The sequence below is a fragment of the Olea europaea genome, chromosome 2, assembly GCF_002742605.1.
Source record: "Olea europaea var. sylvestris chromosome 2, O_europaea_v1, whole genome shotgun sequence".
Taxonomy (NCBI): domain Eukaryota; kingdom Viridiplantae; phylum Streptophyta; class Magnoliopsida; order Lamiales; family Oleaceae; genus Olea; species Olea europaea.
The window spans coordinates 30,519,783-30,544,202 of record NC_036238.1 but is presented as its reverse complement, the minus strand read 5'-3'; the positions used below and the strand labels follow the sequence as shown (position 1 = coordinate 30,544,202).

The window sequence follows — 24,420 nt, the reverse complement described above, 5'->3', positions numbered from 1 at the left end:
AGGAGGGGGTATCTGAGGCAGAGAGGGTACCATATCAGACGCTAGACTCGTCGGACGTAGTTTTTGTGTCGGAGGGGACGAAAGAAATGGTCCCGATGGTAGGCGAGGGAGTGTCAGATATTGGGAGGGTTTCACGTACTGTTGATGTGCCGAAGCTAGCGGTCGGCAAGAGGCCGAGGGAACCATCATAATACATCGTTTCTCCGTTTACCGCGGAGGTGAAAAAGAGATGGTTCGTCGACGGCACGCACTCGAATTTATTCAAGAAGGTGGACCACACCAAGTGGAAAGCGTTCGAGGCGGAGTGAAGAGCACTTATGCCCGGGTAAGTATTGTATTATTCGTTAAGGATTAGTACATTACGCAGATACTGACACATCTATAGTTTTACTTAACAATTTCTTTTCTTAATTTTTAGAGTCAATCGCAGGATTGCTCATAAGATGATCTCGGACGCTTACAGGTGGTTTCACGACATCACAACTTCGAGGGCTTGGCTCGCCGATGATGTAAGTGAAGTAATAATCTTGTTATTTATTACGTATACATATTTTTTAGTTTTACATTTATGAAATTAAATATCTCCTTTTTTAATTGGTGCTTCCTAGTGCAATATATTGATTTCGCCATGGATTTGCTACGAGATCGAGCTGAATGACATCCAAGATCATTCAACATTCCTGACGGACTCATATTGAACACTGAGTTCATACGTGTCATTGATATTAAGTACCAGACGTTGTAAGCTATGGGTAGCGAATACATGGTGCCTACATACATGGTGGAGTGGGTCGTAGGGATGTGGCCGAGTGTCGGGGGAAAGTCATGGGAGGGTTGTACGCATTTGTACATTTCGATGTGTGTCAATCATCACTACATTACAGTGGAGATTGTATTCGCCGACTTGACTATGTATGTGTATGATCCCGATCATTCATGCCTGACACAAGGTCAACTCGAGCAAATTCCGGATTCGATGTCTGTGATCGTCCTCATGCTGGCTAGACGAGCGAACATTACTGTGCAGGATAGACTAGCCACCGTGCAGGACACGATGACGGCGAGACAACAAATATCGTAAGTGTTCATTATTTTATTTTTGTAATTTACAGCTTACGTTCTAATTAGAAAGTGATGTGCTAATACAATATTTTGTAATTGTAGGGATGATTGCGGCATATTCGCTATCAAGTACATAGAATTTTTTAGTGTAGTACAGAAGGTTAATGCAATCAACCAGGTGTGGATACAAAATTGAAGAAATAAATTAGCTTATGATTTATTTGAATTTAATGGTGATTCGTAGATATTGAGCCGTGTTTCTTTAAAATAATTGTACATATTGTAACGTTTAAATATTGTATATTTCATTCATTCATTTATTTATTTGTAATTACGAAATAATTGTAAAACATATTTTATTTTTTAATATTTAATATTTAATTTTTAGTTTATGTGTTTATTTAAATATTTCATGACTTATTTATAATGTTTGGGTATATTATGGAGAACGCACTGAGTTTTAAAAAAAGGATTAACTTCAAATATTACGAAACTAATTAATGAAATATTAAAATAAAAAACTAAATCTAATAATTAACATAAATAATTAACATTAAGAATATGCGTGAATAATTAATATCAATATTATAAATAATGTTACATATACTTCAATTATACATCTGTTACGTTGTTATGCAGAGGGATCTGACTTGTACAAAATCTTTTAGTATGTCCTGTTGCACCGCACCTGCCGCACTTACGAGGTCGGGAAAATTCTCTGATCGATGTTATTCTAGACTACGTGTACATCCAGGAGTACGTAGGCCGACTGCTGGTGACAACAAGTTATTCAATGAGAGAATGTGATCGGAAACTTCCCACTTGGCTTCATTTGGTACAGGAAATATGGTTTCGGCAAATGCTACTCTCCAAGAACCAATCGTGTAATAAGCACTGCATAAGGTGTGTGGTGGAATTCCTCTATATATAGCCACCGCCAATGTATGTGTACAGGGAAAACTCTCCAACTTAAACTGTCTACACGTGCACGTGTTATCATTCAAGTCGACGATGTATCCGAAATCGCGTGCACATCTCGTGGAGAAGCGAAACTTATTTAGTGGATCTACATATACCTTCCTTGACACCTCTAGAGTCTTGAAGAGTTTATCTTCCTGAGGCGGGTTTAGCACACTTGTGCAACTTTGTGATTCCTCACAACGATCATGAAACCACTGTTGCAGCTTGTCACGAATGTTATCAAGCATTGCGAGAATTAGTAACTCTCGATCCTTCTTAAATAAGGCATTGAGTGACTCTACATTGTTCGACGTCATCATGTTGTATCGATATCCTGGAAAATGTGATCGTGCCCAATGTTCGATCCCCATCTGTGTCAGATACTCCCATGCATCATAGGATTTACTTTCAATTTCAACCATAAACTTTTCAAATTCTTAAAAACTGTAAGTCTCTGCAGCTCTCCTAAACAACGTAATGATGCCTTTGCCTCGATACTTGGTCTTCAGATTTCCTTGTATATGGTACATACAATAACCATGATGTGCCTCGAGGAATACTTCGGCGATACCCTTAATTATTGACTGCCCTTGGTCGGTTACGAATGCAAGGTTCTCGACATCCCCAATTACTTCCATCAACTTCGTAAAAAACCAACGCATTTTCAAATCATTTTCTCCATCAACTATGCCGAATGCAAGAGGGTAAATTTGGATGTTAGCATCTTAACATATTGCAATAATCAACTTGCCCCCGTATCTTGCCTTGAGGGTTGTACCGTCGACTAGGATTAAGGATCGCATTGCGTTTCGAAATCCTTGAACGCATTGTCCAAGAGCCATAAAGAAATACTTGAAGCGATTCTCATCATCCTTCTCAATAAAAAATGCCGATTCAGTATTAATTCTTCCCATGTTATAGCAAAACTTGACCAATTAAATAAACAATAATCATAATTTAAATAATTAAATAAACAATACTAAAAAACTGAAAAATTAACAATTGAATTAAATAATTAATTACATATAAGATAAAGAATTGATAAATAATTAAATAAACAATTGAAATTGATGATTGAATTAATTAGATAACTATTAAATAAACATCTAAAAAAAGAAATACTTGGCCAATTTAGCATAACTTTCCTCGATCGAACCCATCAAGTCCTCCAATGCGCATTCTTTGGCCTTCCAAGCCTTCTGATAGCTTATGACCACCCCGTACTCTCGAGGAATGTCATTAATAATATTCGAAGGTCTGTAGATTCTTCGTGGGTCCTAAAACTTGTATATTACTTCTTAACCAATTAACCATGATCGGGCTTGCCTGTGATCATTTCGACAAATACCCATTTCGCAAATATGTTCTCGTGCATACTTACGAACCACAAAGAGCTCATTCGTGTCCATTTTCGTTGCTCGCAAACACCAAAGGCAACTATCGTCAACGCAGATAATTGTGTAAGTCGACTTGTTTGATTTCTTCAATTTAAACTCAAAATTGGGTTTCAAAGTAATCCGGTGAACAGCTTCCTGCAAATCTTTCTTCGTGTCAAACAGTTGCTCGACATACAAATCTTCATCATCGGGGACTATACGCGAATAACTAGAGGACCGTGCACTCAGTCCAGCCTGTGAGCTCCCACTCAACGCATGTCTCAAACGGGATAAAGCAATCAAATTCTCATTTGTAAAGTCATTATCTCTTTCGTTGTCTTGAACTACCGAGCAAATTCTATGTGTAACAATGAGATCATGGTGAGAAGCAACTATCTCTAGAACAGCTACAACATCATCACGCATTATTTCCACTGTGTCCCAAAACTCATTCACATTACGATCCCCTCCATCGAGATCTTCGTCTTCACTCTCGGGGACATTCTTCTTCATCAAAGTTAAGCAAATAAGAATCACACGTTTCTGGTTTATTTCAATTAAAACCTTCATTTCAATTTCAGAAGTAACCATTATAGGTGGAATTGAAATAAATGTATTCTCGCCGATTAGAAATCCTAATTCTATGGCATATTCAGAGGGATCAACTTTTAGCAAGTTATGTATCTCATTGTACATTTCTACATATGATGTACTTGATGTTATTACAATTGCAGTACAACCATGTCTTTCACTCATCCATTTTCACACCCATCGATCATTGTCATTATTTTCAAATTCACCAAAGTAACAAATCGGGATAGCAGCTGATCTCATATCTGCATTAGGAAATATCATTTATTAAAAAAATTGTAATTACGAGAATAAAAGGACGAAAAAAAATATGACACAAGGAAAAAAAAACGACGTGTCCGGGCCGGCTGTAGCATCCAGGCAGGCTGTTAAACATCCTGCCCGAACACTTTTTGGTCGGCTGTCTTCTACATTTTGCATCTAAACAGATGAATTTTTTCCTCGTTTTTGCTAAAAAAATATACATCCATTTAAGACTGTAATATTTCATTTTTCTAAAATCATATGTTGAAATAAAATTTAATTATTCAAACAATGTACTAATTTAACTAAAATGAAATTAAACATACGTATTTATACTTACCAATTTCAATTGCCGACTGTGAGTAATATTTTTTTGTTGAGTCTTTGATAATTTTTTGAGATTTCAATGTTCAAGCAGCTGGAAGAGGAAATTTCTTTTTAACTGTGTTGAAAAATCTGATAAGGAAAGTGATTTCGTTTTGAAATTTAAGTGAGATTGTTTGGATTTATTAATTTTTTAAAGAGGGTATTATTGTCTTTTGGGTAAATGATATGTTTTTGTAATTACAACACATAATAAGGGCAAAAATGACGTTTACTCTTCAAAAGGCTCTTTTGGTGAATGGCGAAAAAAATTTGGTCAATGTAAAAATTTAGTATTTTGACTGGGTGCTTTTTAAAAGTACCCCTCTCACTCAAGTGCACAATGAATCTATTTCTTTATCGAAAGTTGACATGTCAACCCAAAAAGAAAACAATTAATGGTACTCAATTCAATTATTTATTTTTTGATCTTCAGTTATCAGAGTAGGCTTCAAGGGCAAGGTGTGTACAGTGTGTGTGCCTATGCATGGACTGCACGAGTTGCCTATAAGCCCGGTTTCATAAGCACGAGCACTCTTTGTCATTTCCATGGGGAAAGCGTACTTCAATTTTTAATTCTTTATGCTCCAAAGTTTATGGTAACAATCAATTAAATTTATACCTCAAATTGCTTCGAGAATCGTGCTTGTCATCAACTAACAACCATATAAAGAAATCTATTATAGTTAATAGTCTATCCACAATGATTTCGTGTATAGAAACTGATGTGATCCAGGAAGCACAAGTACCAAAGTCAAGACCAGAGTCGAGCCCGAGGAAAGTTTTGTTGATAGTCGAGGGGTCGATGACGCGATCGAGGGCCAACCGCGTGAAAGAGGCGATGGGATTGCTCATCAAATCAACGGTTGATGAAACAATGTTCGGGATGCAAAATGGAGCAAATTTCGTGTTGGGGACGAAGGCCGAAGAGTATTGTATCAATGTGTTTAAAGTTGAAAAAAACAGAGCTAGAGCATTAAGCCATGCGGCCGCACAGGTCTAAAGTCCTGTGGTCGCATACACCCAACAGAAATCCCAAAGTCGCAGACCAATTGCACTATGCAACCGCATGCTCTAAAGCTATGCGGCCGCATAGGCCAAGTCCGAGACGAGTTTTTCCAAATTTCGCATTTTATTCCTTATTTTAATAGAATTTCATTATTAGTAGATTTTTACCATAATTAGGCTATTGTGGACGAATTTTGTATTATTCTTAGATATTTTTCCTAGTTTACTTAGATTATCTAGAATAGTATAAATAATTTATTCCTTATTGTAAAATATTACAACTCTCATATTATTGAATATTGTTCGTGAGGCATTAATTGCTTTCTCTCGTTTTTCGTTGAACAACTTGTGAATTTATCAAGATTAATCTTGTGGCGTTCAAATCAACAGGGTGAGATTCATTTAAATTGCGTAATCAAGAGGTCCGCATATTGTCGGCGATTCGGGTTGCTTGATTCCAGTTTATTGGTTTTAATCCAAAACCTTGTCTTTGGCTTTCTTGGGTTTGATTCTCAATTTGTTGTGGGTTTGATAGTGATTGCGCTACGCGGGTTCGAATTAGTTGGTATCAGAGCTTAGGCTCCAATTCAAGGTTATATCCCTTTTAAATTCTTGTTGAGTCTTTGTTTCTAGTTTTTCTTCGTTCTTCGCGTTCTTCTGTCCAGTAAAATTCTTGAGTCTTTGATCCGAATTCTTTTCGTCTAAAACTTTAGAAGTTGTTTTTGGGTTCATTTAGAATCTAAAACAACTTTCGTTTCTTTCGTTGGTGTTGTAGTTAAAGTCCGGGTCTTAAAAAATCGTACTGTTCATCGTACAGTAGCAGAAAAAGAAAAAAGTCAAAAAAAGTACTGTTCCCATCCGTACTGTTCAAGTCTACTATTCAAAAAAATTATTTATTTGCAAATTAGTCCCTTGTTTTCTTAAATTGTCTTTCTTAGTCCAAATCAATTCAAGAACCACTTTCTTGAATTTCAAAACTTCCAAATTCGAGTCCTTCTTTGTTTTGTAATCTCACTCGCATCCAGTTTGGATTTCACGAGACTAATTCTTTGGTTGAGTTCCAATTTGTTTTTTGAAGCACGTAGTGAAAGCAACGAGCGGTAAAAGGCAGAGTGGTAAGATCAATTGAGGGTAAAAGCCAAATTGAGTGAATTCCGAGTGAACTTGGTGAGGCAAAAAAAGTTAGAATATAGGATGTCTGACATGGAAGGAACACATTCTGGCAGGGACAATGATCAACTTAACATGAGGCAGAATTGATACTGCGGATGGAAAGGATGATGGGGGACGTGAGGGATCAGTTGGATCGACAGGATGTGCGGTTAGACAAGCTTAATCCAATGCCTGCTAATCCTCGACTGGGAGCCAATAATGCACGGGGGAAAGTTAGGATAGATGATCAGGATGACTTTGAGGCTGATAGTGGATTTGATGAGGACGCACTTGTGGATGCGAAGGTTGGAAGGGTTAGGAATAGAGGCGTTAGGCAAGATGTGAGAGGTATGAATCTTGGTGGAGACGAGTTGGATGGTAATTTGGGAAATATTAAAATGACCATTCTTTCAAAGGGAGGAGTGATCCGGAGGCATACTTAGAGTGGGAGAAGAAGATTGAGTTGATATTCGATTACCACAATTACTCAGGGGAGAAAAAGGTGAAAATTGCGATTCTTGAGTTCTTCGACAAAACAATAACTTGGTGGGATCAAGTGGTGACGATGAGGTGGAGGATTGGGGCATACCTATAAGTACTTGGGAGGAGTTGAAGATGTTAATGCGGAAACGGTTTGTACCTAATCACTATTACCGGGAGCTTCATCAACGGTTACAAAATCTATATCAAGGCATTAGGAGCATAGAGGATTACCATAAAGAGATGGAGATGCTTATGATTAGGGCGAACGTGGAAGAGGTAGGGAAGCCACTATGGCTCGATTTTGGGTTGAATAGGGACATTGCCAATGTAGTGAAATTGTAACATTATGTGGAAATTGAAGACATGCCATATGTAGCCATGAAGGTGGAAAAGTAATTGAAGCGAAAGGGGACAGCAAGGTATCAAGGTGGATCTTCGATTTCTAATCTTTCTTGGAAGTCAAGGTGGGAAAATAATAAAGGAGATGGAGCTAATGCAAGAGCAAGACTGGAGGTATCGAGAGGAAAGGAGGAAGGAGCTAGCAAGACTACACCAAAGGTAGAATCCCAGCCATCAAGGAATCGGGACGTCAAGTGTTTTCGTTGCTTGGGAGTTGGACACATTGCTTCACAATGTCCAAATAAAAGAACCATGATTTTGCGAGACAGCGGGAAAGTGGAGATCGAAAGTGAAGGTGATTATGAAGAAATGCCGGAGTTGGAGGACATTGACGAGGAAAACACCACGGTGTATGTAGTTGGGGAGTTGTTGGTTACGAGGCGAGCACTTAGCGCTCAAATCAAGGCGGATGACTTGGAATAGCAGCGGGAAAATATATTCCACACACGATGTCACGTCAACGGGAAAGTATGCAGTGTAATAATTGATGGTAGAAGTTGTACAAATGTAGCTAGCACTAATGTAGTGGAAAAATTGGGATTGACACTATTAAAACATCCTAGACATTATAGGTTGCAATGGTTAAATTAATGTGGGGAGACTACGTTGACTACAAAACCCAAAACGAGATTGACGAACCCAAGAAAGTCAAATTAATCCAAGAGTTTAGAATTAACCCAAAAGAAAGTCGAACCAAAAAATCCAACAAGAACGGCACTTGAAAGACCCCTTGATCATGCAATCCAAGAATTAAATCTGGTTGTTTGAACGCTACAAGTTAACACTTGATAAGTTCTAAATTGTTTAATGAAGAACGATGAAGAGAAGACAATATGCCTCACTTTTAATTCGATATCAATAATGTCAAAAGTTTTTAACAATTAAATGGAAACTCCTATTTATACTAAACCTAAAAACTAGGTAAAAATCGTGCAAAAGTCGATCATAATCCCCAAAATATGGAAAGGAATCAAAAACTAACAAATTATGGAAAATTGCCAAAATTAGAAAATTCGCCTAATTTTTGGCCTATGCGACCGTATAGTGTATTTCCATGTGGTCGCATGGTTCAACTAAAAATCCCATCTTGAGTTTCGGTATGCCTCCATGCGATTGCAAGCCTCATAAGCCTATGCGGTCGCATAGGCTTATTATTTTCTTCCGTCTTCGACCTTCGATATTAAATTGATCCAAGTTGATTCGGCCATCAACCCGAACATGAAAGTTGCTCCATTTTGAGTCCCGAACATGGTTCCATCAATGGTTTCTTAAACAAGTAATCTCATCGCTTGTTTCACTTACTTTGCCCTTGATCGTGTCATTGGTCCGCCATCGACTATCAACGGATCTCGTCTCGCACTAGCCTTCGTCGAGCTCGACTCCTGGATTATATCATCCCCTTCCTCTTCAAAAGGATTCGTCTTCAAATCTAAACCTGCATCAAACAAAGAGAGATCAGATACATTAAAAGTAGTCGAAACATTGTACTCACCCAGAAGGTCCAACTTGTAAGTATTGTCGTTTATCTTTTCAATAACTTGAAATGGACCATCGCCCCTCGGTTGCAACTTGGACTTCCTTTGCTCCGGAAAACGCTCCTTCCTAAGGTGCACCCAAACCCAATCTCCTGGCTCGAATGTCACGCGCTTCCTACCTTTATTTGCCTGCGACGCAACCAACTTACTTTTGTTTTCTAGCTTCTTTTTGCCATCTAAACTACCACGTTCATTCACAGGTAATGGAATTAAATCCAAAGAAGTTAGTGGATTAAAACCATATACGATTTCAAATGGAGAATATGACGTAGTAGAGTGAACAGCTCGATTGTATGCAAATTCAACAAATGATAGACACTCTTCCCAACTCTTCAAATTTTTATTGATTACTGTGCGTAACAATTGTGTCATAGTCCTATTCACTACCTCGGTTTGCCCATCCGTTTGTGGGTGACAAGTTTTGGAAAATAGTAACTTAGTGCCTAACTTACCCCACAAAACTCTCCAAAAGTAACCCAAAAATTTGACGTCTCGATCCGACACTATGCTTCTAGGAACCCCATATAAACGTATGATCTCTTTAAAGAATAAGTCAGCAATGCTTGTGGCATCGTCAGTTTTGTGACATGGTATAAAATGTGTCATTTTGCTGAACCTATCTACAACTACAAAAATAGAATCCCGACCTTTCTTAGTCCTAGGTAAACCCAAAACAAAGTCCATCGAGATATCAACCCAAGGCTCATTAGGTGTAGGTAAAGGTGTGTTCAAACCTTGAGGTAAAACCTTAGACTTAGCCCTTTTACAACCTATGCATCGACTACAAATTCGCTCGACATCACTTTTTATCTTAGGCCAGTAAAAATGCTCCTTCAATACATCTAAAATCTTTTGAACCCCAAAGTGTCCCATCAATCCACCACTATGTGCCTCCCTTACTAGCAAATCCAGAATAGAACAATTAGGAATACATAACCTATTTTCCCAAAATAAATACCCTCATATCTAAAGAACCTATCAACCTCCCCTTTTATGCATGACAAATAAATATCCAAAAATTTTTAGCATCTTTTTCATACAATTCCTTAATATGTTTAAACCCAAGTAGCCTAGAATCAAGAGTAATTAGCAATATGTACCTTCGCGACAACGCATCCGCCACCACATTTTTCTTACCTTGTTTATACCGAATGATGTATGGAAATGTCTCAATAAATTCCATCCACCGTGCATGCCTCTTGTTCAATTTACCTTGTCCCCGCAAGTGCTTTAGTGACTCATGATCGGTGTGTATTACGAACTCCTTTGACCATAGATAATGTTGCCAAGTCTGCAAAGTTCGAACAAGTGTATAAAGTTCTTTGTCATATGTAGGATAATTTAAAGCAGCTCCACTCAATTTCTCGCTAAAGTATACAATAGGCCTCCGATCCTGCATTAAAACTGCTCCAATCCCTATTCCTGATGCATCACACTCAATATCGAATATTTTATCAAAGTTAGATAATGCCAAAATAGATGCTTAACACAATCTACCTTTAATAGTATTAAATGCAAGTTTCTGTTCATCACCCCAATGAAAACCTACACTCTTTTTAACTACTTTCGTGAGTGAAGCGGTGATAGTGCTAAAATCCCTTACAAAATGCCTATAAAAACTAGCTAAACTATGAAAACTCCTAACTTCCGTTATGCTTTTAGGTGTCGGCCAATCTCTAATAGTTTTTATCTTTTCATCGTCTAACTCTACCCCATTAGCACTAACCACAAAATCAAGAAAAATAACTCTATCCATACAAAACGTGCATTTCTTAAGATTAACATAGAGTTGTTCTTTCCTTAAAACAATTAACACACACTTTAAATGTTCCAAATGCTCTCCTAGGCCTTTTCTATAGATTAAGATGCCGTCAAAATAAACCAAACAAAATTTCCTATAAAAGCACGCAAAACATGATTTACTAAACGCATAAATGTGCTAGGTGCATTTGTGAGTCCAAACGGCATAACCAACCATTCATATAAACCATATTTAGTTTTAAAAGTCGTTTTCCATTCATCACCCTCCCGCATATGAATTTGATGATACCCGCTTTTTAAATCAATTTTAGAAAATATGCAAGCACCATGTAATTCATCAAGCATGTCATCTAATCTAGGTATAGGGTGACGATATTTACCATTATGTTGTTGATAGCCCTACAATCCACGCACATTTGTCATGTTCCATCCTTTTTTGGCACAAGCAAAATCGGTACCGCACAAGGACTCATGCTTTTCCCATGTATCCTTTGCTCATTAACTCCTCCACTTGTCTTTGAAGCTCCTTAGTCTCCTCGGAATTACTTCGATAAGCCGATATATTTGGAATGACAGCTCCGGGTATGAAGTCAATTTGATGTTCATTGCCTCGAATAGGCGGCAATCCACTTGGTACATCCTCCAGAAATACATCATCGAATTCCTGCAACAAAAACTTAGCCAAACTAGGGAGGGATAGGTTAGTATCCTCAAAATTGAGGAGTGATTCCTTATAAACGAACAAGATCATCTCTTTTCTCTCAACTATCGCCCTTCTCAAATCACTCTCTTTTGCAAAGAAATTTGCTCGTGTTTTCTCTCTTCTCTCGGGGCACTCTCTTTCTTTTCTCTCTTGTGATTGCTCTCTCTTTTTCTCTCTAATGGCTATCTCAACATTTTGTTTCTTTTTCTCCAACTCACTATTTGTTCTCATTTTTTCTAACTCTTTTACTCTCCTCTCTATCTCACTTCTCAATTTTAACTGGTCCTCATAGGCTTGCGCCGGTGTTAATGGTACAAGAGTAATTGTCCTTCCATCCTTAATGAAACTATATCGATTTTTGTACCCATCATGTATAGCCTTCCTATCGTATTACCATGGTGGCCCCAATAAAATATGCCCCGCTTACATTGGCACCACATCACACACTAACTCGTCCTTATAAATCCTAATTGACAAATTAAGTAACACCCTTCGATTCACCCTCACCTCATCACTCTCATTCAACCATTGCAATTTATAAGGTCTCGGGTGTCTCAACAATGTTAAACCCAATTTTTCTACAAGAGATACGCTAGCTACATTAGTGCAACTACCACCATCAATTATAACACTACATACCATAATGTTGACGTGGCATTGAGTGTGGAAAATATTCTCCCATTGCAACTCCAAGTCATCCGCTTTGATGTGAATAGTGAGAGCTCGCCTTGTGACTAGTAGATCCCCAATGGCCCTTCAATTTTTTCTTCTTCACTAACATCCTCCAACGCCGGCGTGTCATCAAACTCACCATCACTATAGCTCACAATCTCTCCATTATCCCACAACACCATCGTCCATTTGTTTGGGCATTGAGAAGCAATATGCCCCGTTCCCAAACACCTAAAACATTTGATGTCCCGATTGCGTGACGGTTGTGCCTCCGATTTTAATATTGGTTTGCTAGCATTTTCATCCTTGCCTTTTTGCTAATCATTTTTACCTCTAGGTGCAGCCCCATTTTTGTTGTTGTCATCCCACTTCGATTTTCATGTTGGATTAGGAGTCGAAGTACCTAACGGTTGCCTAGACGTCCCTTTCTTCTTTAATTACCTCTCGACCTTCATTGCCACATGTAACATGTCCTCGATTTCCACCTAGTGTTACAACTCTACAACATTTGCAATATCTAGATTTAACCCATTCAAGAACCGTGCCATGGTAGCTTCCCGATCTTCCTCCACATTAGCCCGAATCATAAGAATTTCCATCTTCTTGTGATAATCCTCTACGCTTTTCGATCCTTTGTACAAACCTTGCAATTTTTGATGGATTTCCCTATAATAGTGACTTGGAACAAACCTCCTCCTCATCAACACCTTCAATTCATCCCAAGTGCTAATTGGTCTTTCCCGACCCCTACGCTATGATGTAAATACTTGATCCCACCAAGATATCGCGTAATCCACAAATTCAAGTACCACCAATTTGACCTTTTTCTCCTCCGAATAATTATAGCACCCAAAAATCATCTCAACCTTCCTTTCCTACTCTAAATATGCTTCTAGATCGCTTCTCCCCTTAAATTGTGGAATAGTCATTTTAATACTCCCCAAATTTCCATTTACTTCATCTCCCAAGTTATTTCTACCCCGTCTTTCCATCCTATAGCCCCTATGCCTCGCTCGACCCATATCAATGTCATTTCATCAAAATCATCCTCATCACTACGATACTCATCCCGCCTTCGTTTCCTAGATTCATGCCTACCCGGGACCCTAGCATTAGACATCTCCACTTGTCCCCGGCTGAGATTAGAGATTGTGGTACCTATTTGCACCATCCATTCCCCTTGTCTATCCACCTTCTCCCTAACATCACGAAGTACCCGTTCAAACCTCCGTATCATGTCCTCCGAAGCATTGTTTTCATTACCGTTTCGACTTAAGTTGGAACCTTCTCTTTCCAACATCATATCACACAATTTTTTTTATGCCTCACAAAGATTTCACTTGGAAAACACTCACTATGGCTTTTTCCCTCTATTAAACTCACCACTCAGCCTTTTACCACTCAAAGTCTCTCTTCAAGCACTTCAAAGAACCATGTGAACTAAATCAATTGTTTTACTGAAAATTCAAACAAACTAAATATTAATCGAAGACCACGAGACTCAAAGACTTGAATAAGTGGAATAGATGAATTGTTTTGACAAGAATATGTGAATAGACTCAATAGAAGATTGAAAGAATCAAACCGAATTGAATATCCCGAAGTCAAACACAATGTAGGAATTGTTGTTGGTAGAAAAACAAAATCAAACAATAATAATATCATTTTTTTGTACTTTTTTTTTGTACTCCTTGATGAAAGAAGATGATTAAACTACCAACAACTCAACAAAATGACGAAAAGAAAAACAAGAACGAAGAAGAACTAAGAAAGAACAATTAAAATTGAAGAAGAAACTAAGAAAACAAAATTAACGACTCAAACAAATAAAGAAAAGATATAACCTTCAATTAATTTGGAGTCAAAGCTCTGATACCAACTGATGCGAATTCCGTAGCAATGTTGACTACAAAACCCACAATGAGATTGATGAACCCAAGAAAATCAAATTAATCCAAGAGTTTAGGATTAACCCAAAAGAAAGTCGAATAAAAAAACCCAACAAGAGCGACTCTTGAAAGACCCCTTGATCACGCAATCCAAGAATTAAATCCGGTTGTTTGAACGCCACAAGTTAACACTTGATAAGTTCAAAGTTGTTCAATGAAGAATGATGAAGAGAAGACAATACGCCTCACTTTTAATTCGATATCAATAATGTCAAAGGTTTTTAACAATTGAATGGAAACTCCTATTTATACTAAACTTAAAAACTAGGTAAAAATCATGTAAAAGTCAATCATAATCCCCAAAATATGGAAAAGAATCAAAAACTAACAAAATATGGAAAATTACCAAAATTAGAAAATTCACCAAATTTTTGGCCTATGCGACCGCATAGTATATTTCCATGGGGTCGTATGGTTCAACTAAAAATCCCATCTTGAGTTTCGGTATGCCTCCATGCAATCGCAAACCTCATAAGCATATGCGGTCGCATAGGCTTATTATTTTCCTCCGTCTTCGGCCTTCGATATTAAATTGATCCAAGTTGATTCAGCCTTCAACCCAAACATGAAAGTTGCTCCATTTTGAGTCTCGAACATGGTTCCATCAATGATTTTTGAACGAGCAATCACATCGCTTGTTTCACTTGCTTTGCCCTTGATTGTGTCATTGATCTGTCATCGACTATCAACGGATCTCATTTCACACTAGCCTTCGTCGGGCTCGACTCCTGGATCATATCAGGTTAAGGTGACAAAATGGGTGTTGATTAATTTTTTGATTGGGAAGTATGATGATGAGGTGTTATGTGATGTTGTACCTATGCATGCGGGGCATATTTTGTTGGGCCGACTTTGGCAATAAGATAGGAAAACAATGCATGATGGGTATAAAAATAAATATAGTTTTGTGAAAGAGGAAAAGACTATCACTCTTGCGCCATTAACACCAGCACAAGTGTATGAGGACCAAATCAAATTGAAAAATTAGGAAGATTAGAGAGCTAGAGAAAAAGAGAGAAAATAGTGAGGTGGCTGGTGAAGAAGAAAAAAGAGTGGGGCCACATGAGAGAAAAGAAAGAGAGTCTTCCAAGAGGAGAGAAAAGCCGAAAGTAAATTTCTTTGCAAAAGGGAGTGAATTGAAAAAGGCAATAGCGGAGATGCAACGAATGATTCTTTTGGTATATAAGGAATGACTCCTCAATTTTGAGGAGTCTAACACATCCCTCCCTAGTTTGGCTACTTCTTTATTGCAGAAATTTGACGATGTGTTTCCAGAAGACGTGCCTAGTGGATTGCCATCCATTAAGGGGATCGAACATCAAATTAATTTCATATCTGGAGCTGTCATTCCAAACCGACCAGCTTATCGAAGTAATCTGGAGGAGACAAAGGAGCTTCAAAAGCAAGTGGAGGAGTTGATGAGCAAGGGTTATGCAAGGGAGAGCATGAGTCCATGTGCTGCACCCGTATTGTTGGTGACAAAAAAAGATGAAACTTGGAGGATGTGCGTGGATTGCCGAGCTATCAACAACATTACGATAAAGTAACGTCACCCAATTCCTAGGTTAGATGACATGTTAGATGAATTATATGATGCTTGCATCTTTTCTAAAATTGACCTTAAGAGTAGGTATCATCAAATTCATATGTGGGAGGGTGATGAATGGAAAACGGCATTTAAAACGAAATATGGGCTATATGACTGGCTAGTTGTGCCATTTGGACTCACAAATGCACCAAGCACGTTTATGCAATTAATGAACAATGTTTTGCGAGCTTTCATTGGAAAATTTGTTGTGGTTTACTTTGATGATATTCTAATCTATAGCAAGGACCTAGGACAGAATTTAGAACATCTTAAATGTGTGCTTGTGATTTTAAGAAATGAACGACTTTATGCTAATTTCAAGAAGTGCACATTTTGCATGGATAGAATCATATTTCTAGGATTTGTGGTGAGTGCTAATGGGGTTGAAGTTGATGAGGAAAAGGTAAAAGCTGTTAAAGATTGGCCAACACCTAAAAACATAACCGAGGTTAGGAGTTTTCATAAGTTAGCTAGTTTTTATAGGTGATTTGTTAGGGATTTTAGCACACTTGCCACACCACTTACTGAAATTGTCAAAAAGAGCGTTGGGTTTCAATGGGGTGTAGAACAAGAACATGCATTTAACACCATCAAAGAATGTTTATGTAAAGCAACTATTTTAGCACTTCCTAATTTTGACAAAACTTTCGAGATTGAGTGTGAAGCATCAGGAATAGGTATTGGAGCAGTTTTAATGCAGGAAAAGAGGCTAATAGCATACTTTAAGCGAGAAACTAAGTGGGGGCAGCTCTTAACCATCCTACTTATGACAAGGAGCTTTATTCTCTAGTTTGAGCCTTAGAGACATGGCAACACTACCTATGGCCAAAGGAGTTTGTTATTCACACCGACCATGAATCATTGAAACATTTGCGGGGTCAAGGTAAGTTGAACAAACTACATGCACGTTGGATGGAATTCATAGAGACTTTTCCATATGTCATTCGATACAAACAAGGTAAGAAAAACATAGTAGCTGATGCATTGTCACGAAGCTTGGATGGGAAAAAGAAAGTCGAATTGGTGAATACACTCCATGAAAAGGTAAGGGAGCAAATAGAGAGGAAGAACAATCAATGCACAACACAAGCAAACAAAGGCTAAAAATATGTCACTTTTGAATCGGGAGATTGGGTTTGGGTGCATTTTAGGAAAGAGCGATTCCCAGAGCAAAGAAAATCAAAGTTATTATCACGAGGAGATGGATCGTCTCAAGTGATTGAGAAGATCAACGACAATGCTTATAAGATAGATCTTCCAAGTGAGTATAGTATTTCTGCAACTTTTAATGTTTCTTACTTATCTCTTTTCGATGCAGGTGCAGATTCTAGGTCAAATCATTTCGAAGAGGGAGGGGATGATGTGATCCAGGAAGCACAAGTACCAAAGTCAAGTCCAGAGTCGAGCTCGAGGAAAGATCCGTTGATAGTTGAGGGGCCAATGATACGATCGAGGGCCAAGCTCGTGAAAGAGGTGATGGGATTACTCGTTAAAGCAATGGTTGATGAAACAATGTTCGGGATGCAAAATGGAGCAAGTTTCGTGTTGATCTAGAAAGCACAAGTACCAAAATCAAGTCCAGAGTCGAGCTTGAGGAAAGATCCATTGATAGTCAAGGGGCCGATGACGCGATCGAGGGCCAAGCACGTGAAAGAGGCGATGGGATTGTTCATCAAAGCAATGTTTGATGAAACAATGTTTGGGATGCAAAATGGAGCAAGTTTCGTGTTGGGACGAAGGTCGAAGAGTATTGGATCAACGTGTTTAAAGCTGAAGAAAACGGAGCTGGAGCAATAAACCATGCGGTCACACAGGTCTAAAGTCTTGCTATCGCATACACCTAGCAGAAGTCCCATAGTCGCAGACTAATTGCACTATACGACCGAATGCTCTAAAGCTATGCGGCTACATAGGCCAAGTCCAAGGTGAATTTTTCCAAATTTTGAATTTTTTTCCTTATTTTAATAGAATTTCATTATTAGTAGATTTTTACCATAATTAGGCTATTGTGGACGAATTTTGCATTATTCTTAGATATTTTTCCTAGTTTGCTTAGGTTATCTAGAATAGTATAAATACTTTATTCCTTATTGTAAAAAATTACAACTCTCATATTATGGAATATTATTCGTGAGGCATTAATTGATTTCTCTTGTTTTTCGTTGAACAACTTGTGAACTTATCAAGATTAATCTTGTGACGTAAAAATCAATCGGGTGAAATTCATTTAAATTGCGTAATCAAGAGGTCTGCATATTGTCGGCGATTCGGATTGCTTGGTTCCAGTTTATTGGGTTTAATCCAAAACCTTGCCTTTGTCTTGGGTTTGATTCTCAATTTGTTGTGGGTTTGGTAGTGATCGCGCTATGCGGGTTCGCATGAGAAACACTTCAATGACTTTTAAATAAATAGATGATGTTAATCTATAAATTTTTTAAAAGGGCCCATTAAGACAATATCAAAAGTCATACAAAAGGTCTAGATTTAAATCTCACCATCACATGCTTATGATTCATGTATCAAGCCTATAAGAATGTGAAGATGATGTACGTTGAAAATAATATTTAGATAAATATGCATGTTATCTTTTTAATAGTTTTAAATTTTAAAATAACTGATCAAAATGATGTCAAAATCATCAAACGAATGAAATAAGTTCAAGTTTCATAGTCACTTTTATAATTTGTGTCAATGCGTTGAAGATAAAGTTGAAATAAATATATGTATCCTTTTATAAACAGGTTAAGCAATTAAACGAGAGGTTATTCAATTCATTTTAAGAGTTATGTTAAATAGTATTTTGTTCAAAGTTTTCAGAAGACTTGCGTAAAAATCTAGTACAAAATCTAATGTTTAATCAGTTAGTTAAATCTATTGACTAGAAAGTTAATAATATAATTTCTATTTTAAGTATCCATATTGAATTGAGTATATTAATGGATGATGAAGTTTAACGGATCTATTGACTTGACATATATTTGAATAAAACCAAATTTGGGGAGAAATTATTCTTTTCCTACCTAATGGTCAAATTGAAGATCAAACATTTTGAATCAAAGGTTTATTCATGAGTCAAGAAAGTTTGGAGAAATGATTCTGTTTGTATCTAAGGATAATAAAACCAAGGTGGCGTGCTTTGCAAATTCAATGAACAAAGATTGTGATATACTACTCAAAGGTCTATTCATGGAAGAACTTCTTAGTCATTTGATTGAGATTAGAGAAGTAATTGATCGTTGTATATATAGTTAGAAGCGGAAGCAAATTGTGATTTTACTTCTTAGAGATAAGAGGTTGGGTGGAAGCAACGTTGAATTTTACCTCCTTAAAGGACAAGTTGTAGTTATCAAATTATTTTTTTCCACTAAGAAGAAAATTCAAACAAGTAAATCTACCAAATCAATTAAGGAAAGAAAGCTTATTAGTAGACCAAGTTCATGTTTGATTTTTCTATTTCTAAAGGAGGAATTCAAGTTGTATTTATCAAATGATAAACTGCCTTACAAAATATATAAATAGGCCTTAGAATGGATTCATTTTATGAGCGTGTTCAATAAGCATGTGTCAAAACCAATTGAGCACTAAGTGAGGATTTAAGAAAATAGAGTTTGTTATTTGATGCAGAAGGATTCGAGTCGAGTGACGCTGATCTATTAGATAGTTTGTTGATGGCACTGAGATACCATGAGATGACGGACAGGCGCAAAGATGGAAAATAAATGCAATCTTTCCTTAATTGGGGTAATTTTGACATGTTCTTGGTAATTTGGCCATAATTTTGGTTACGATTATCAGAATGGCTATTATGACCCCAATCCAGAAAGCTCTCTTAGCACGCACGTTGTGGCCATCTAGCTATACTTGGTGGGCATCAATTTCAAGCCCAAAATCCGTCTATTTTCCTTTTCGAAATTCAATTTTTAGTTATTTTTTACTATTTATGGTAATATTTCATTTCCCTTTTTCTAGACGTTAGAGAATCCGAATCGAGCCAAATTTTTGGCCACTTACTTCTTTTATTTCATATTTTATTTTGGTGTAATCGTTAGGATTTTACTATTTTTGGTAATTTTCGATAATTCCATATTTTGCAGCTATTTAACCCAGCTTGCGAGTTAATTTTCATCATTCTTGATTATTAATAATATTGAGTGAAGTTTTTAGAGAATTCTCTCTGTTTTTAACATTTCTTTCTTCTTCTTTCTTGCCAATCATCTGTTGCAACTAGCCTATAGGATAATCGCTATCCTACCCGGCGTCAGTTGGTATTAGAGAGTTAGTATTTTCCTGCAATGAAATTTCCATCAGTTACAATGGTTGGTGGACGTTCTCGTGGTCGTCGAGGGCAGGTTCCGATTGAGGAAGTCCCACATCGTGATCGCAATGTTCAAGATGTGGCGATTGAAGATTTGCAAAGACAAGTTGTAGAGTTAACCCAACAATTGGGGGAACAGGAGTTCGACAATCATGACGTAGAGAGTCACGAATTCGATACCAGTTTTGAAAACCCGTATCACAATCGTGCTCAAGTCTGGGAGCATCATGGATGGGAGGATCGCCATGTAGACCTGAGTTTCAGAGTGGATCTGCTGGAGTTTGCTGGTACGTTATAAGCTAAAGGTTTTATTGATTGGCTGAATGAAGAGGAGTGAATTTTTCAGTATAAGGAGGTTCCACATCATGTTAAGGTAAAATTGGTTGCCATCAAACTTAAGGGAATAGCTTCAGCATGGTGGGAACAATTGAGGTGTTCGCGAGAACGGCAAGGCAAGTCTAAGATCACTGATTGGGAGAAAATGAAGAAAAAGATGAAAGGGCACTTTCTTCCTTTCAGCTACAAGTCTTTATTTCAGCGGCTCCATTCACTGAGGTAAAATACGAGAACTATTGATGATTATACGGAGGAGTTCTATCAATTGGTAGCTCGAAACAATTTATCTGAAATGGAAAAATAGATGGTTGCAGGGTATATGGGAGGATTAAGGCAGCCCTTGTAGGATGTTCTAAGCCTTCATTCATTGTGGACAGTGCCTGAAGCATACCAGTGTGCACTTGTCATGGAAAGGCAACAAAACAGGAAGCCGGTGGTCAGAAGTGAAAGTAGTCAGCCAGTTCGACCTCAAGCATCTCATCCTACCTATCAGCCCCTACGGGATAATCCTAATTGAGGCATTAAGTGCTTTAGATGTGATGAATAGGAACATAGGGCTACTGATTGCAGGAAGCCGACTGGTCAGAAGAATAAAAATCTTCTGATTGAAGAGAATGTGATAGAGGATATCGAGGAGGTTGGAGAGCCTTATATGACGAAGGTGAAGATGAGGATGTGCTGTATGGAGATGGCCAGGAGACTCTAGTCGTTCGCAAGAGTTTGTTGACTCCCAAGGGCAATTCAGGGGACGATTGGTTGAGGACCAATGTTTTCTACACAACCTGTACAGTTGCCGATAAAGTTTGCAAGTTAATCATTGATAGTGGCAGTTGTAAGAATGTAGTGTCTGAAGAGGCTATCCAGAAACTGCAGCTTAAGACAGATCGTCATCCCAAGCCATACAAATTATCGTGGTTGAATAAAGGTAGTGAGGAAATAGTAGAGAAACGGTGTCTAGTGTCTTTTTCGATTGGAAAAAAATATTTTAATAATGCTTGATGTGATGTGGTATCTATGGATGCGTGTCATGTATTGTTGGGACGACCTTGGCAATTTGATCACAGCGCTATCCATGATGGAAGGAAAAATACTTATTCACTTAGTATCAAAGGGAAGAAAATTGTTTTGGCACCTCGCAAGGAAAAAACCACCCCTGCCCCAGTAATTAATAACAACAACCTACTTTCTATGTCCAAATTCTTAGTAGATATTGGGAGTGGAGAAATGATATATCCTCTACTACCCTGTGAGAAAAGTGAAGTGAAGGAGGACTCGAATTTACCAGGAGAAGTGCAGCAACTGCTAATGGAGTTTTCTGACTTGATGCCAGAGGATCTTCCTCTAGGGTTACCACCTATTAGGAATATTCAACATCAGATCGATCTTATTTCAGGGTTGAGTCTGCCAAATGGACCAGCATATCGTCTCAGTCCCAAGGAAGCTAAAGAGTTGCAGCGACAAGTTGTAGAATTATTGGAGAGGGAACATATTCGTGAAAGTATGAGTCCATGTGCAGTTCTTGCTCTACTAGTACCGAAGAAGGATAGGTCGTGGCAGATGTGTGTTGACAGCAGAGCAATTAACAAGATTACAGTGAAGTACAAGTTTCCAATTCCTCGTCTGGATGACATGTTAGATCAGTTGTCCGGTTCTAAGTTCTTCTCAAAAATTGACCTTAAAAGCGGATACCATCAAATCAGATCAGACCTAGAGATGAGTGGAAGAAGGAGTTTAAGACATAGCATGGATTGTATGAGCAGATGGTCATGCCCTTTAGACTGTCCAACGCGCCCAGTACTTTTATTTGGTTTATGCATCAGCTTTTACCACCTTTCATGGGGAAGTTTGTGGTAGTCTACTTTGGCGACATACTTATTTATAGTCCGACGTGGGAGTCATATTTTGATCATCTTCGTGCTATTTTTGATGTAATGAGGACGAAGCACTTATTTATCAATTAGAATAAGTGTTCTTTCTTCACAACTTCTGTAACTTTTTTAGGTTTTGTTCTATCTACTGATGGTGTTCATGCAGATCAATCCAAAATTGAAGCAGTCTTGAATTGGCTCAAGCCAAAAAGTTTGCACGATGTTCGAAGTTTCCATGGATTGGCATCCTTCTATCGCCGATTCATCAAAAATTTCAACATTCTGATAGCTCCTATCACAGAGTGCCTTAAAGGGCGTGATTTTCAATGGATTGAGGAGGCAAAGGCCAGCTTTCAATTGGTTAAGCAAAAGATGACAGAGGCCCCAATTTTCGCACTCCCAGATTTTGAGAAAGTGTTCGAGGTAAACTGTGATGCGTATGGAGTTGGCATTGGTGGTGTTTTAAGTTAGGAAGGGCATCCAGTAGAATTTTTCATTGAGAAGTTGTCGGGAACAAAAAAAATTATTCGGCCTATGATCTGGAGTTCTATGCCATAGTTCAGACTTTGAAGTATTGGCGTTATTACCTGGTATAGAGGGAGTTCATCCTTGTTACTAATCATGAGGCCTTGAAGTACATCAATGGTCAGCACAAGCTGAGTAGGTGACATGCAAAGTGGGTGGTGTACTTGCAGGAGTTTACATTTACGCTAGGCATCAAGCAAGGAATTTGAATCGAGTAGCAGATGCATTGAGCCATCGCACATTACTCCTCACTACCATGAGCACCAGAGTTGTTGGCTTTGAAGCATTTTCTGATATGTATGTTGGAGATCCTTCTGTCGGGAAGATAATTCAGAAGGTAACTGATAATCACCGACATGATTTTATTTTGCATAATAGTTATCTGTTTCGTGGAATGCAGTTGTGCATTCTAGACTGTTCACTAAGGTAGCAGATCATTAGTGAACTTTATAATGAGGGACATTTTGGGCGAGATAAGACATTGGCGTTGGTTTCTTCTGATTATTATTGCCCCAAATTGAGCAGTGACATAGCGCATTATGTGGAACGGTGTTATATATGTCAGAAGTCCAAAGGAGCTCTTACTAATGCTAGACTGCACACGCCATTACTTGTACCTGAGGCTCCTTGGTTTGATGTGAGCATGGATTTTATATTGGGCTTACCTCGTACACAACGGGCAATGGATTCCATTTTTGCTGTGGTTGATAGGTTTTCAAAGATGGCTCATTTTGTGACTTGCCGGAAGACGATGGATGCTACTCGGATTGCCCATCTTTATTTCAAGGAAATTGTACGTCTACATGGTGTTCCCCATTCAATCACTTATGACTGTGACACCAAGTTCATGAGTCATTTCTGGAGGAGCTTGTGGAAGAAATTGGGGACGAAGTTGAATTTTAGTAGTGCCTACCACTCCCAAATAGATGGTCAGACAGAGGTGTTAAATCAGAGTTTGGGAAATCTTCTGAGAAGTTTAGCAAAGACTAAACTGAAACAGTGGGAATTGGCATTGCTTCAGGCAGAATTTGCCTATAACCGATCGAAGAACAGAACCACATGATTGAGACCATTTGAGATTGTCTATGATCATAAACCATCCAGAGTACTTAACTTAGCTCCTATCCCACGTGTAGGGCGTTTCAATCACAAAGCTGATGAGATGGCAGAACACCTTTGGGGTATCCATAAACAAGTGAAGTTGTCCATTTAGGAGAGTAATTCCAGGTACAAGACTCAGGCAGATAGTCATCACCGTCAGGTAGTCTTTGATGTTGGTGATCTTGTATAGGCAGTATTAACACGTGATCGTTTTCCAGCTGTGGAGTATAATAAGCTTAAGAAGCGAAAGATTAGACCGTGTAAAGTGCTCCAGAAGATCAATGATAACACTTACAGGTTGCGTCTTCCCAGCCATTTGAAGACTTCCGATGTCTTCAATGTGAAACATCTAAGTCCATGTTTTGTGGAGTTTGATGAAGCTAATGTGAACTCGAGGGCGAGTTCTTTCCAACCCAGGGCGACTAATGCA

The 24,420-nt window shown here is 38.1% G+C and overlaps 2 protein-coding genes across 2 annotated transcripts; one reads left to right on the top strand and one right to left on the bottom strand.

Moving 5' to 3' along the window:
- Positions 1-1,790: 1,790 nt before the first annotated feature.
- LOC111375429 lies at positions 1,791-2,339 on the bottom strand. Its single transcript, XM_022998248.1, has one exon. It carries the CDS (start codon positions 2,337-2,339, stop codon positions 1,791-1,793), a length of 549 nt encoding a protein of 182 aa, XP_022854016.1.
- A 17,819-nt stretch (positions 2,340-20,158) lies between these two features.
- Positions 20,159-23,952, top strand: LOC111375418. The gene is made up of 10 exons (XM_022998237.1): positions 20,159-20,447; positions 20,874-20,956; positions 21,044-21,176; positions 21,287-21,421; positions 21,704-22,246; positions 22,498-22,787; positions 22,961-23,009; positions 23,060-23,226; positions 23,268-23,329; positions 23,415-23,952. The coding sequence occupies exons 1-10, from the start codon at positions 20,159-20,161 to the stop codon at positions 23,950-23,952; spliced, it is 2,289 nt and encodes a 762-aa protein (XP_022854005.1).
- Positions 23,953-24,420: the final 468 nt, after the last annotated feature.

Excerpts from the sequence above, each read along its gene's own strand:
- LOC111375429 (XM_022998248.1), bottom strand. The coding sequence starts at position 2,339 with ATGACGTCGAACAATGTAGAGTCACTCAATGCCTTATTTAAGAAGGAT.
- LOC111375418 (XM_022998237.1), top strand. The coding sequence starts at position 20,159 with ATGGTTGGTGGACGTTCTCGTGGTCGTCGAGGGCAGGTTCCGATTGAG. Across the intron at positions 20,448-20,873 it reads GGATCTGCTGGAGTTTGCTG|TGCCTGAAGCATACCAGTGT; the intron begins GTACGTTATAAG and ends CATTGTGGACAG. Across the intron at positions 21,422-21,703 it reads ATTATCGTGGTTGAATAAAG|ATATTGGGAGTGGAGAAATG; the intron begins GTAGTGAGGAAA and ends AATTCTTAGTAG.